The 12574-nt window shown below is 41.5% G+C and overlaps 3 protein-coding genes across 3 annotated transcripts; 1 reads left to right on the forward strand and 2 right to left on the reverse strand.

Annotated features, from left to right (window-relative positions):
• Positions 1-446: 446 nt before the first annotated feature.
• Positions 447-1954, forward strand: MELLADRAFT_77351 (uncharacterized protein; the record flags this gene model as incomplete). Its single annotated transcript, XM_007408070.1, has 2 exons — positions 447-869; positions 951-1954. 2 exons carry the CDS (start codon positions 777-779, stop codon positions 1416-1418), a joined length of 561 nt encoding a protein of 186 aa, XP_007408132.1.
• Positions 1955-3601: 1647 nt separating this feature from the next.
• MELLADRAFT_84748 (uncharacterized protein) lies at positions 3602-7574 on the reverse strand (the record flags this gene model as incomplete). Its single annotated transcript, XM_007408130.1, has 7 exons — positions 3602-4617; positions 4680-6006; positions 6078-6224; positions 6356-7070; positions 7135-7305; positions 7388-7452; positions 7557-7574. 7 exons carry the CDS (start codon positions 7572-7574, stop codon positions 3602-3604), a joined length of 3459 nt encoding a protein of 1152 aa, XP_007408192.1.
• A 1675-nt stretch (positions 7575-9249) lies between these two features.
• On the reverse strand, positions 9250-9651 carry MELLADRAFT_61858 (uncharacterized protein; the record flags this gene model as incomplete). The annotated part of the gene is made up of 1 exon (XM_007408129.1): positions 9250-9651. The coding sequence occupies one exon, from the start codon at positions 9649-9651 to the stop codon at positions 9250-9252; it is 402 nt and encodes a 133-aa protein (XP_007408191.1).
• Between the last annotated feature and the right edge of the window lie 2923 nt (positions 9652-12574).

Raw genomic sequence — 12574 nt, forward strand, 5'->3', positions numbered from 1 at the left:
GAGTAGCATTCGGGGTGAAGTTTAGTATGCATTTGCAAAACTTTACCCTAAACCTCCACCCAATCTGCCCAACTCTTCCGGGTAGAGTTAGGGAATATCTTCGAGATGTGATAAATGACTCTGACCAATACATGGCAAAGCTTTGGAAGAGCAAGAGGGAAGAGGCTCTTGTAAAGACTCGCTTCTGAGGCTATAATTATGTACATACTCCGATTGACAGGTTCTTGGGAGTGAGCTTGGGATTGAAGTTTGATTTTAATTTATCGACAACGTTCTTACCTATTGGAGCCTGGTGATCTAAACTTATCCCAGTCCCATGCTGCTTCTCGCACGCTTCGAGGCATTTTGATCTATTTTGATGGGGATCAAATTAAAACCAATGCAGCACCGCCGAACTGAATTTGGAAATTCACATTTGGAACACTTCATTATTGTGCGAAAACAAGCTTGACAGGCTTATTCAATCTCAACCAAATCAGATGGGTGTTTCGTACGGGGAGTTATCACATCAGTATCAATTCATGAATATATTTCATCGAAGTCAGTCCTTTCTTTAAACTCGCCACTTCACCCCTCTTCACCCTCGCAGCCGCTTTCAATCAGCCTTTGAAACACCCTGCCCTTCTCGCCTTCTTCCGCATATATTTGAACCCTGCATCCTATCACTCACAAGAGAGCGGTACTTTAAGACTTACAATTGTTTGAGACAAGACTTGCTGGAACATCCTACCTAGTTTTTTGAGTTCACCAATTTATCCTTTCATACAACAACTACCATGTCTTCCTTTGAACCTGAACGCATGTCAAGCTCTATCGACCGGGATTACAACAAGTGTCTCGTGTCTTACGACTTCCCTATGCCCAGCTTTGTTAGTCCACCCTTTATATCATTGATTTTCTAAGATTAAGCATGACTATGTACTGCAGGCTCATCATCATGTCTTTTTCAGCTCATCAACGATCCAGATGCCGATATCTACACTTCGTATATCCTGGAAGACCCTGCCATGGGCCTGGATGAAAGTGACGATATGGGTTGTGATTTTTTGGATTCGGAATATTTGACTACCTCCGTGCAATCGCCCAGCTCCTCCGCTCCTACCTTGGTTCACCGTCAAGATTATAACTCTTCTTCCAGCCCAGTCTCTATCACACTACAACGTCTTATAGATCAACAATCCCAATTAATCTCAAATGCAGTCGAGTCATGGCGAAGAAAGTTCCCGACCAACTCTTGTTTGAACTCCAATACCGACCTCTTTCGACCCTCTCAATCAAACTCTCAACATAAGTCGAGAGCGGCTACTCAGAGATCTGATTCTCACGAACAAGGTGACAAGAACCTCAATGGATCGATCCCATCACGCGCTGTCGGATCCGAATCTCCTTTACCTATTCAAGAATCTGAGACGCGGTGATAGTTTGCTCTGCTGCCTGGCATCCTCTAAACACCCCAGTCCTATCCAACCTCAACTCTTAACCAATTGCACTTGACGGAGACATTTGAGATTTAACTTCCCCCAAGCTGATTTTGGCCCCTTTATGGACTTGTTTCATCAAGTCAACGACCTGCTTTCGTTCATTTGTTTTTATTACGTAGTATATTTCATATCTTTCCATCATCGAACCAATCAACTCCTAAAAAAATCACAAAACATCCAAAAAAAACTATTTTATTTTATTTATCAAATTTTCCATTTCAAAATGTGTCGATGTAGAACTGATATGTCAATATTCCATCAATAAGTGTCAATATTTGTCTTCCATTTTCACTCCCTTTTTTCTTGTCCTTTACTGGCTGTAGTGAGATTCTTCATACTTTCCTTGTACAATTGTTCTTCTTGATTTTAATTTTAATTTTATGCTGTATCCAAACTTAGTCGCGTTCTTTGAAATCATACGAATAGGTACATTTCTTGAAAACACCGAGCAAATCATGGGTTTGATGTCCATCAAAGCAAGCTTTCAATTCTGTGCCCGCTTGCCCCAGCTGTAATGAGATTGTAGTAGGACTTCAACTTCAACTTTGAAAGACAATCAGTGCTTTCAAAGGACTCCAGTGTCAATATCAACCTCAAGGCACTCTAGTTCACGTTGCAACTTTTGAAAGTATGACACGGGAAGCAAGCTGTTCAGAGACTTGATCAACTTTACATCCATAATGGTGATTAGCATATGTGAAATTCTTACTAAACATTACCACTTCCTATAAAATACAACAAAGACTTTGAGCTAAAAAGGGCTGATTCCGTCTTTTGAGTTACACCATGACTATTGAAAATTCTGCCAAACTTCCTTCACCATATATACATATCCACTGCAAACATTGTGTCTCATTGAGAATAGTCTGTACCAGATTTATCTCAGACTCTGGTGAATTGTAGACATTGATTGGCTTTCTGCCCTGTAGGTCACTATCACCAGATAAATATCAAAACCAGTTCTAATCATTACATGTCCAGGTTCATAGTGATGTTATTTATCAGTTTTTATCAAGTAAATCTGGTACCAGAAAATACCATCCCACTCATAAGCCTTTGGCTCACTCCTTAGATTAGGAGGCTTACACCACTCAGACATATGGTTGTAGTAGTGGTGAATCCTTCCCTTATAGGCTGCAGTTCAGTCTGGGAAGGGAACAAACCAGGCCCAAAATCACATCAAAGGTAACAAAGAAGTGAAGAATTCTATAAGTGAGATTAAATTCCTTCAAAGAAAGATCAACAGAACCAGACCCAGTTGACCCAGTTGAAAACAACTGGGCAATTTAGTTTCTTTATAGAGGTTAGTCTTCCTCAAACAAAAATCACAAAAATAATAATAGGTGCCTTCAACCTAGTGAAAAATTGAAATGTCAAAAAGAAAAATTGTCAACCGTGTAATTACAATAATACAAGGCTGTAGTGCAATCACAAAGTTAGGTTTTGTATTTGGAGGGGGCCTTGCCTGTCCTTCCTCATAGGGCTTCACAATTCTGAAGAAGCAAAAAAGTATGTACTGGAAAACTTTCATTGCACTATTGCTCTGTATCAGTTGTATCTAAATTACATGGTTCAAAGATTTTCTTTTCAAGTTTTTATTTTTTTTCTAGTTTGAAGGCACAATATACAAATGCCAAAAATAGAAAACATTGATTGAAATGGTTTGATCACTTTGTACACAATATTTAATGTCTCACTGCTGCTATAGTAAGCTCTCTGAAATTTATAGTACCACTTTCAAACAAGATCAATCTAGGCATCATCTACCTTGGATGATATATTCAAGACCTTGAGTGAAATGATGCTTATGACCTGAAAAATCAAGGACCATTTTGAGGTACCTATTGCACAGCTTTGCATCTTAAGTTCACACTGCCACTCATTGAGATTTCAACTCATCATAAAATCATTTCCACATAATCAATTACCAAACCTTCATATCATCAACAATCTTATGCAGGTTTAGCAAAAAAATATAATAGAAATTCAAAAAAAAAATCACAAAGTACAGAATATAGATATATATAGTACAAAACTAATACAAATATTTGATTCAATTCCAATGAATTTCAAGTCCTCTAAATCAAATCAAATCATCACTTCAGATTTAACTATGTAGTCTATGTTGTTGGTCCAGGATGATTAGTTGAAGCTGAAGGAGGTCTAGGAGGTGAACTAGCTAAAGGAGGTGTAGCTCTACTTTGAGTGGTTGTAGTACCAGAAGATCTTTGAAGTGTGTTTTGCTGAGCTGTAGGATTTTGAAAGAATAGTTGTGACTGTTGTTGAAGATGTTGCAACTGTGGGTGTTGGATTTGTATCTGTGGTTGCGAGTATTGGCTAGCATGTAATTGTTGATCAAAATGTTGTTGTTGTTGTTGTTGTTGTTGCTGCTGCTGCTGTTGCTGCTGCTGCTGCTGCTGCTGTTGCTGTTGCTGTTGCTGTTGCTGTTGCTGTTGCTGCTGTTGTTGTTGTTGCTGTTGCTGCAAGTGCTGCTGTTGTTGAAGAGGTGAAAGAGTTCGAGTGACATTATTAGCTTGCGATATGTTGTGTGCAAGGGAAGGTCCGGACGTAGGATGGCCTGTCGGTCCAGAAGAAGCAGCGGAGCTCGCAAGCGTATGAAGACTTGGGTTTAATTGAAAGGCCTGAGTTGGTATGGTAGGTAGCTGCTGTACTGCAGAAGGGTGAGTGGCTGTGGCTGTACTCGTAGCAGATATATTACCAAGTGGTGGGTGTATGTTCTGTTGTGTCATTGGATTGGCGGGAGATCCTCCGCCAATCCCTATTCCATAGCGTTGTGAATTGAGTTGACGGTTTAGACTGGCTCCAGATGCATTCCCGTTTTTCCCTTGTGTGATAGGTGGCTGTGACACCATACGAGCAGGTATGTTACCATTTGCATGAATGCTAGCACCATTTCGAAGAGGGATTTGAGCAGCAGCAGCAGCTCGGGCCTGGTGAATTATCGACTCCTGCTGCATCTGAAATTGTCGTTTGGCCATCTCCAGAGCGACCTGGCTTTGCCGATCCCTTTCGGCTTTCAAAACGGACATTTCCAGGGGCGTCATATAAGGTCTGATAGCCTGCGCGTGCGTCTCGTGTGCATTTAAACAAATTGTCCGTGGTTGACCGGGTGGCACTACAAAATTCAGTATCAATGATTAGCTTCGGAATAATTATTTATACATATCTAAGTCTTACTGAGTTTGCGTAGCTCTTCCGCCCGCTTTCTTTCGTCCTCGGCCCGCTTCTCTCTTACTCGTTGCGAAATCTCATGAACAGCTACTTGACGGGAGACACGTTTAGCAGGAGGCGGGGAGGAAGTAGAGGGACGTTTGAGTTCGTCTTCACGCATCGATTCTGATTGTAGAGATTCTTCCACTGGTAGAGGATTCGGCGGAGCCGGCACGGTCTCGACTGATGGCCCTGGTGAAGATTCAGCGACTGGAGGTATAGCCTCTTCTGTAGGTTTTGAGGATTGATTCAAGCGACTCCAGCATTCAAAACAATCTCGTGGCGTGACACGGCCCATCAAAGAACCAGTTGATGTCACGTTGAAAATGTCAGCAACGATAGCCCAGTTAAGATTATAAGTGGTGCATAAGCTTTTTAACAAATTTTCATCCGCTGTAGTCCACGACAAAGACTGCTTGGGACCCTTGTTTTCAGACGGTACAGATGGAGAGTTGTTTGTCGTGTTGTTTTCTTTAGATTCCCGAGATTTCCGCCCGGAGAATAGATAAGTGGAATTCGGTATAACTTCCGTCCTTCCTTCAGGCAATTCACGCAAGTCTTCTACTGACCATGCCGATAAGTTTTTCCATTGCCCTCCTACACAATTTTCCGAGGGTTTCAGGGTGCTAACAAGCAAAGGTTTTGATTCAAGATGTTTAGGAATTCGAGTGATACGACCATGATAAGGGCTTGCTTCATCGGCACGCTTGTCAGATAGATGATCCAGATCGCCAAACAAAGGAAGATCGCTGAACATCTTGTGCAATGCACATCTTTCAAGTACATCAGAGTTTGATTGAGAAGATGCGCCATCCAAAAGTTTTTCGTCTAGCTCGATGGTTGTCTGGTCAGGTGGAATGTTAAATATAGACATCCTGGCAAGTGTTGTCCGCTGATGGGATTTACGGGAGTCAGCGTTCTGTGACACCGCGCCTTCAGGGCCCAGAGCTCCTTTGCGAGATGTAGCGCCTGTACTCGTATCCGCTAGAATTGAGCCCTTGAGTGATTTCATGGACCGAGAGGTTGCCGGCGAGTTCTTCGATGATGCGTATGGTGAGACATCTTCAGGTGGCCCAGCCGAAACGTTGGATATGTCCGTTGCATCCAATGCATTTGTTTGGTCTTGGTCTTCTTTGATTTCTTGTGAATTTTCGCTATTTGTACAAACAGAAACTTGAAGGGCTTTTCTACCAGTCGAGTCTGAGTGGTGCCATTCTTTTACTTTGTGGGCGAGATGATATGCAGTCGCAATTTTCCACCTCCGTTCTTGCCGGAAGTCAGTCTGGAGCCATGACTAAAGAAAATAAAAAGAGATACAATGAGAACAACATGTCATTTGTATGTCTTGAGATCAGAGCCACGAACCATCTCGTCTAATAGATGATCCCAGTGTGCCTTTGTGATGTGAGCGATACGAGGCTTTTTGAGTTGAGTGTAAGCCCACGACTTCTCTACTTTCTTTCGTTCGATAGCCTCCAAGGCCTTCGTAAGCTTGAGTTCCTCAAATACAGTCTATTTTTAGGCGAGTCATTAGCGTGTGGCTTCAAGTAGAATAGTTGTTAATCAAATCACGGCCGACTTGCCTTCCAGTCAGCTGAGGTCAACACGTTTTTAAGTCGAGCAGCCTCGGGGTGAGACTTGACCCTTGCGTTTTCGGGGTGGCCCAAAGCCGCCTTGAGACCTATATGATGGTTCTTGATATTCAACTTTGATAGTTCATTGCTTCCTGGTCCAACCCACAATCCAGCTCGGGCGGCCTGGCGACGCCAATGCTTCGAGTTGGCTCCGGGTAGAGGCTGAGCACCTAGCAGCCGACTAGTGATGATAGGGGCTGGAACAGCTGGTAAATTGTTTACATAGTCTTGAGAGACATATTGGTTGGGCCGAGGTGATTGAGTAGCTCCATCAAATAGGAGTGATGGCATTTTTGTTGGGCGAGCTTTGCGCGGCGAGAGTGTGAGGATATTGGGATTGATAGTAGAAGCGCGCGGAGGATTCAATGTGTTGGAGGTTTGTATATTCGACGAGTCTGCAAGCCCATCTCTTATGGGCGATGCCGTCTCCGCGCGTGAATCCGAACCGCCAAGCTTGACATTTTCAGTACCAAAGGATGAGATATGTGATGAGTCTTCTTTATCCAACGACATTTGGTGGATTGCTGGCGAAGTCTCCTCCGACTCTAAGTTCAATTTGGATTGGTCGACTACGTCATCAACATCCATCATCACCGGTTGGGTGGACAAGTCAAACGCAGATTCTTTCATCGAGCCACCGATAGAAGAAGGTATAGTCTCTTTGAATCCTGATGGCGAATCTTTGGTTTTGGTAGGTATTGTGAGATCTAATTCGCTGAGTGAACTGATGAATGGTTATATTCATCAGTTCTTCGATCAATGTATAAAGAAAGGACATAGAAACCCACTGGCCACCGATTGTGAACTTTTCCACAAAGGCATGCAAACGTGCTTCGCGATCCGACCCCGGGTAGATCGTTCGATAGCGTAACCCAGCACCAAGTTCACCCACGTGGTCAAAGTCTTCAATGGCACTGAAGAGATCACCCAAAAGTTGTTTGTACGATTCCTTGCTCGCTCTGAAAGGGAAGCAATACAGATCAAGCGGGTCAGAGTCAAAGGCTTTCATAGTAATCATGTAGGAGCGCTAGTTGTACTTACAAAATTTGGTCATTTTTGATTTGAACGATGAGTCCTCGAGCGTTTGAAACTTTTGATTGTAGTTGCTGTGATGTTCGAAGAGGTTTTTGAGAAAGTTGTCAAGATCGATTATGAATAAGGTGATGGTTTCAATGAGTGAATGATATGGAGGTCAGGTTAAACCACAAACCTGTCCATCCGGAGGCATGTTGAATCTGGAGATTTATAGATTCTGTAGGATCCACATCAAATCGAGAATGATGAATACGATTAATGGTGTCACACTTGATTTCTGTTCTGCTTGATTTGATATTCGTTCTCAGCTTCGTTATAGTCCTTGCTTCGACTGGTGATGGTGGTTCAAGACCGTTCGTTCGTTGCCTCATACTCAACCCATAATCATCTGCTAACCGCAAAATGTATGGGTTTAGCTTCAGCAAACCTCATAAAACCCATGTCAAGTGTGAGATTATAGAGCCCAATCATGTGTAAAGGAAGGTATACAGGCTCAGCAAGCATTTTTTGAAAAACTGTTCACATCCTGAAAGACCAATCAGCGAGGTGTCTCATGAAGAACCAAGTGAGCATATGCCTAGTAGAAGTGAAACTCATATTTTACTCTATCCACAAAGTCTGAATGATTCAAGCACTGATAACCTACTCTGATGCAAACATGTGTGCCACTGCCACATACAACTATACCAGCATCATATATAATGTTGTAAACAAGAGCTTCCCCTACAGCCCAAGTTTGGAACACTCTTTCATGATTGGAGCTTGAACAATCTTTGGTTTCAAAAATCTGATTATCTCTACACCTTTCAGACACCTTCAAGGTAAATGATTGGAAAGTTTTTGGATGTCTTGTTTGTTGATCCAAGCTTGCATCTGAAGGTCCAGGAGGCATTGAAACCACGTGTGATCTTCAGCATGCTCCAATCCAAAAGCTTGCAAAACATGATTGGTTTTCATCTGGACAAATTCTCAATCAGAAGGATCAACATACCTCAGTGAGTATTTTCAGGTCATGTTCAAATTTTGAAGGCTGGTTGATGGCCTGACCTCCAGCTACCTCCAGCTCCTTTGACCAGCTGACTTGGGTTTACATAGAATGCGTGATGGGGCTCATGGCCATCTTGGAGGCTAGGCAAGTAGCCAGACTGCCACAAACTGTATCCAGAGTCAAGACACATGAATGAATTGAGCCACCATCTTTTGAGGATACCACCACCCACTATAGCAGAGCGTATAAATCAAGTGGTTTCATAAGCATGATCCTACCAGTTGCTGGATGTACCCAATTTGATGTGCTGAGGGGATGATAGATATCCTAACTTCGATCAAGGTTTCCAGAGGAGATAGACATTTATATATTGTTACGTTAAAGTTGACAAGTTTGCAATGCAGTCTGTTATTTCAATCATGTATATATATTCAATGAAAAATCCGAAGCAAAAAGAAAACACAATGTCAAAAAAAATACCCAATCCCCAAAAAATGCATTCTAGTGCAGATGTGACATGAATTTAAATGTTGTAGATGATGTATAGAGAAGAATTCTCAACAGCACAAAAGTAAAACAGAGCAAGTTTTGAAACGAAGCCAAAGAGTTTGAAGGTTGTTGCAGCAATGAGTCGGTCTAATAGTATCATATCAAAAGTGAAGCCGTGCAGAAGTCTTCTGGAGAGAGTACAGTAACTTTAATTGACGAGGAGTTAGATGGTGTACAAGGTCGCTATCAATCGAAATGTGGTGTCCGGCTTGGTGTCTATGACAGAAATAGATTGCGAGGACGGGTATTAGAAAATTTTATCCGGAAGTCGTCGGCATCAGGAACTCTCCGGCTTGTTTGCGAGTTCGTCGAGCTATGTATGGTTCAAGAATCAAACGACATGAGTTCCCTTGATTAGCAACAGAAGGGAAGAGACATTAGGGTTGCTTACATCAATAGATAACTCGACATCGTTTTCAATGTTTCTCGTCACTAGCCACCTCCGTTTGCCCGTTGCTTCATCATCATTTGGTACATTCTCCTGTCTGAGTATCCAATTAGAGGGTGCAGAGTCTTGACTTTGTGAGAAGGTAGGGCATCGTTTCTTCAATTCGTTTAATTTTAAGGCGATTTGATCATCAAGATCATCGAGTTCTACATCTTTGAATTTGGCTAACGTTAATGTGGGTTCAATCTTAGTACAGCTGAGAATATCATCTAGCTGAAAATCAGAGAGTTTCTGTTCCAATTCGGCGGCAGTGAGCGAGATTGAACTGCTTGTTGTATCACCCATTGTTGTAAAGGTTATTGAGGTGGACACGGGTTGCGATGATGGCTAGAATTTGTTGAGATGATGAAAGTATGGATTGGAATGAAGATGCAGAAAGCGAAGGGTTTGAACTTGGTTGGAGCCGCGGACTCAAGAGAGTTTTGATGACAGAAAGGACATCTCAGCCCACATCATTGTCGTGCTGCTTGAATGGGACTTATGTTACGCTACCATTAAAGTTTTACACGACTGGACCAGAAAGCCTTTGTGTGTAACATGTCAGCCATTCATGTCCTTTTGTATCGAAATTCAAGACCACGTATTCTTTGTTCTCAAGCAATTCTTTTTCTCAAAGGTGACCAATTCTATCATTTTGCATATCTCACAGTAATAGTAGACCTTCTAAAGGACTTGTGCCTATGGAGGACGAGAGTTGCAAGCAAGGACCACGTCAAATTATGCCCTAAAATTATCATGTTGTGGGCGCGTGCTTGTGTGCGAGCTCGCCCGGGCGCGACAAAGCTTCATCGGAAGGGCGTGTTTGCCACTGTGGCGCGTCAGGCGCGCCCGTTTCCCAAAAACAAGCAGAATAAAAAGCAAGACAATCTTCTACATACACCCGCAGAGGCCAGTATTAGAGTGCCAGCGGATATGTACAAGTTGCCAATAAAAAAACTCTAGTCTCTGAGTGCAAGGTATGTAGATTGCAAGAAATATCACCTTTGAAGAAAGTTGACTGCGACTCTATACGCACAAAAATCTTACAGTGACTTGCTTACATCTTTTGGACAAGGCTCTGTCAAGTGACAACAGATTGGAGCAAGGAAGATTGTTGGTTGAATATCTCAATATTACAATGAAGTACACTGCTCAACCCAAAGCATGAATAACTTGACAAAGCAACAGCCGAGACAGGTCGAAGGGACTTTTGCCAAGGCCCTGTTGGTGTTGGAAATTTGGAAATTTGTGAAATTTGGCCACATTTTGCGCTACAACACAATGATGCTTGTACTTTTTGAGGTAAAGATTGTGTTCCAACTTGAGTCTTTTAAGAGGAAATAAGCATTCAATGATTTGATTGTTCTTGAGCGTAATCCAAATCTTGGTTGACCTGATTTTTGGATTGAAGTTGACTGTCAATACATTCAACCATAGCCATGGATCTCATCTGTATCTCCTTGAGACTTGAGAATAGGGCTATGAACTGGCCCTGCAGAAATTGCAAAGGCACAATTTTTTGGTGTCCAAGGCCTAATTCTGACCCTTGAATTTTGGCCTGTTTTGGCCGTTACAGTGGAATATCTTGATGAATACTAGTGCTGTAAGCCTGGAAGCTGTCCCAAACAAAAGCCTTCATTCTCACACAAATTTTTATGTCTTGTACTATAGGTGTACAAAAAGCACTGTTTTGTGCCCAAAAACCTTGCCAAAAAAAGGTTGAAATTCATGTCAGGAACCTCTGTAGGCGTATTACAGGGTCTTTCAAAAGTGCATGCTTGGATATCAGAGGTATTCAAAACTTGTATGTGGTGTCCCAAAAAGTCTCCAGAAGTTACATCCAGAAACTTCTGGATTTCAACTCCAATTTGGAGACTTTATGCACACCTGACATATCTATGCAACAGAGCCTTCTAAGGCCCTTTTTGGTAGCAATTAAATCTACTGTGGTATTTGCACAATCACAGCAAAATAATTTCAATGGTATTTTTACAAAATTCTTGTTGCCAATTAAATTTAATTGCCTCCAATTAACTCTGTTCATAGAAAGTTCACTTATCAAAAGTTGACCTCTTCCCATACCTCACGTCTTTATACCTCCTCTCATCCACCTCAATTCTTTATCCTATACATACCTCCTGTCATCCAACTACATCATCTTGTCAGTAAAAACTGCAATGAATATTGGTGATTTATCAATATCATCAATTCATGATCTAATTACTTTATCACTATCATCAACTCATCAAAATCATGACTTTGCTTATAGGATTGTTTTTTGATATCATTGCTTTTTGAATATCATAGCTCTATCAACACCATTGTTGACCAGTGTCATCATTTGATCAATTCCATCATTTCAATGAGATCATCATTCTCATTCATTACATGAGGTACAGAGCAACATGACAAGCTGATTGAGATATTTATATGTTGATAACATTAGCTGAAGTGAGATAACAAAATTTCATTCTATTTTATTGAGCCTGATTCAATAATGAGAAAATGTAGTTAGAATGTGATCAAACAGTTTTGATTAATGATCAAGCAACTAGTTTGAATTGAGATCAATGAACCAAGTGTGTGAGTTTTGTTCAACATGATCAAAGGAGAATTGATGATGCAAAATTTAAAAGGTGGAAAATAATTGGAGTTTGGTTTTGAGTTACCAAACAATTTTTTGATTACCACCACTTATTTTTTTACTCCAATGAATTATGAGTTTGAACTTTTACTATTGAATTTGGGTGTTTATGCATTACACTTTCACTGTAGTGTACAAAAATATGCTGCAACCAAACAGAGCCTAAGTAGAGTCTTTGGAGTCCAGAGGTTTAGGGGTGCTCTCAAATATTACTAGAAGTGTCCGCAAGTGACATCCAGAAACATTTTAGAGAGTGCCCAGAAGTTTCTGGATGTCACTTATGAACACTTCTGGGACATGAAACAGGAGTTTTCAATACCCCTATTGGCAAGCTAGGTGAGAGATATTGTAATATAGTTTTGGTGATTTGTTGCTTCAAAGTCCATTTGATAGCAGGGCACAGATATGCAGGGGACTCCTATAGCTCTACCATCTAAGTTCTAACCCAAACATCCTACAATAGGTTGATCATCATAAAGGCTTAAGCTCCCTAACCTTTCCACAGGCTTTATCTACCACTACACAAGCTTACCCTGTCAAGTAAGTATCATCTTACATGTGGTGTGGGGGTGGTCTCAGGGTAAT

Source organism: Melampsora larici-populina, assembly GCF_000204055.1.
Source record: "Melampsora larici-populina 98AG31 unplaced genomic scaffold MELLAscaffold_11, whole genome shotgun sequence".
In the NCBI taxonomy this organism is placed as follows: Eukaryota; Fungi; Basidiomycota; class Pucciniomycetes; order Pucciniales; family Melampsoraceae; genus Melampsora; species Melampsora laricis-populina.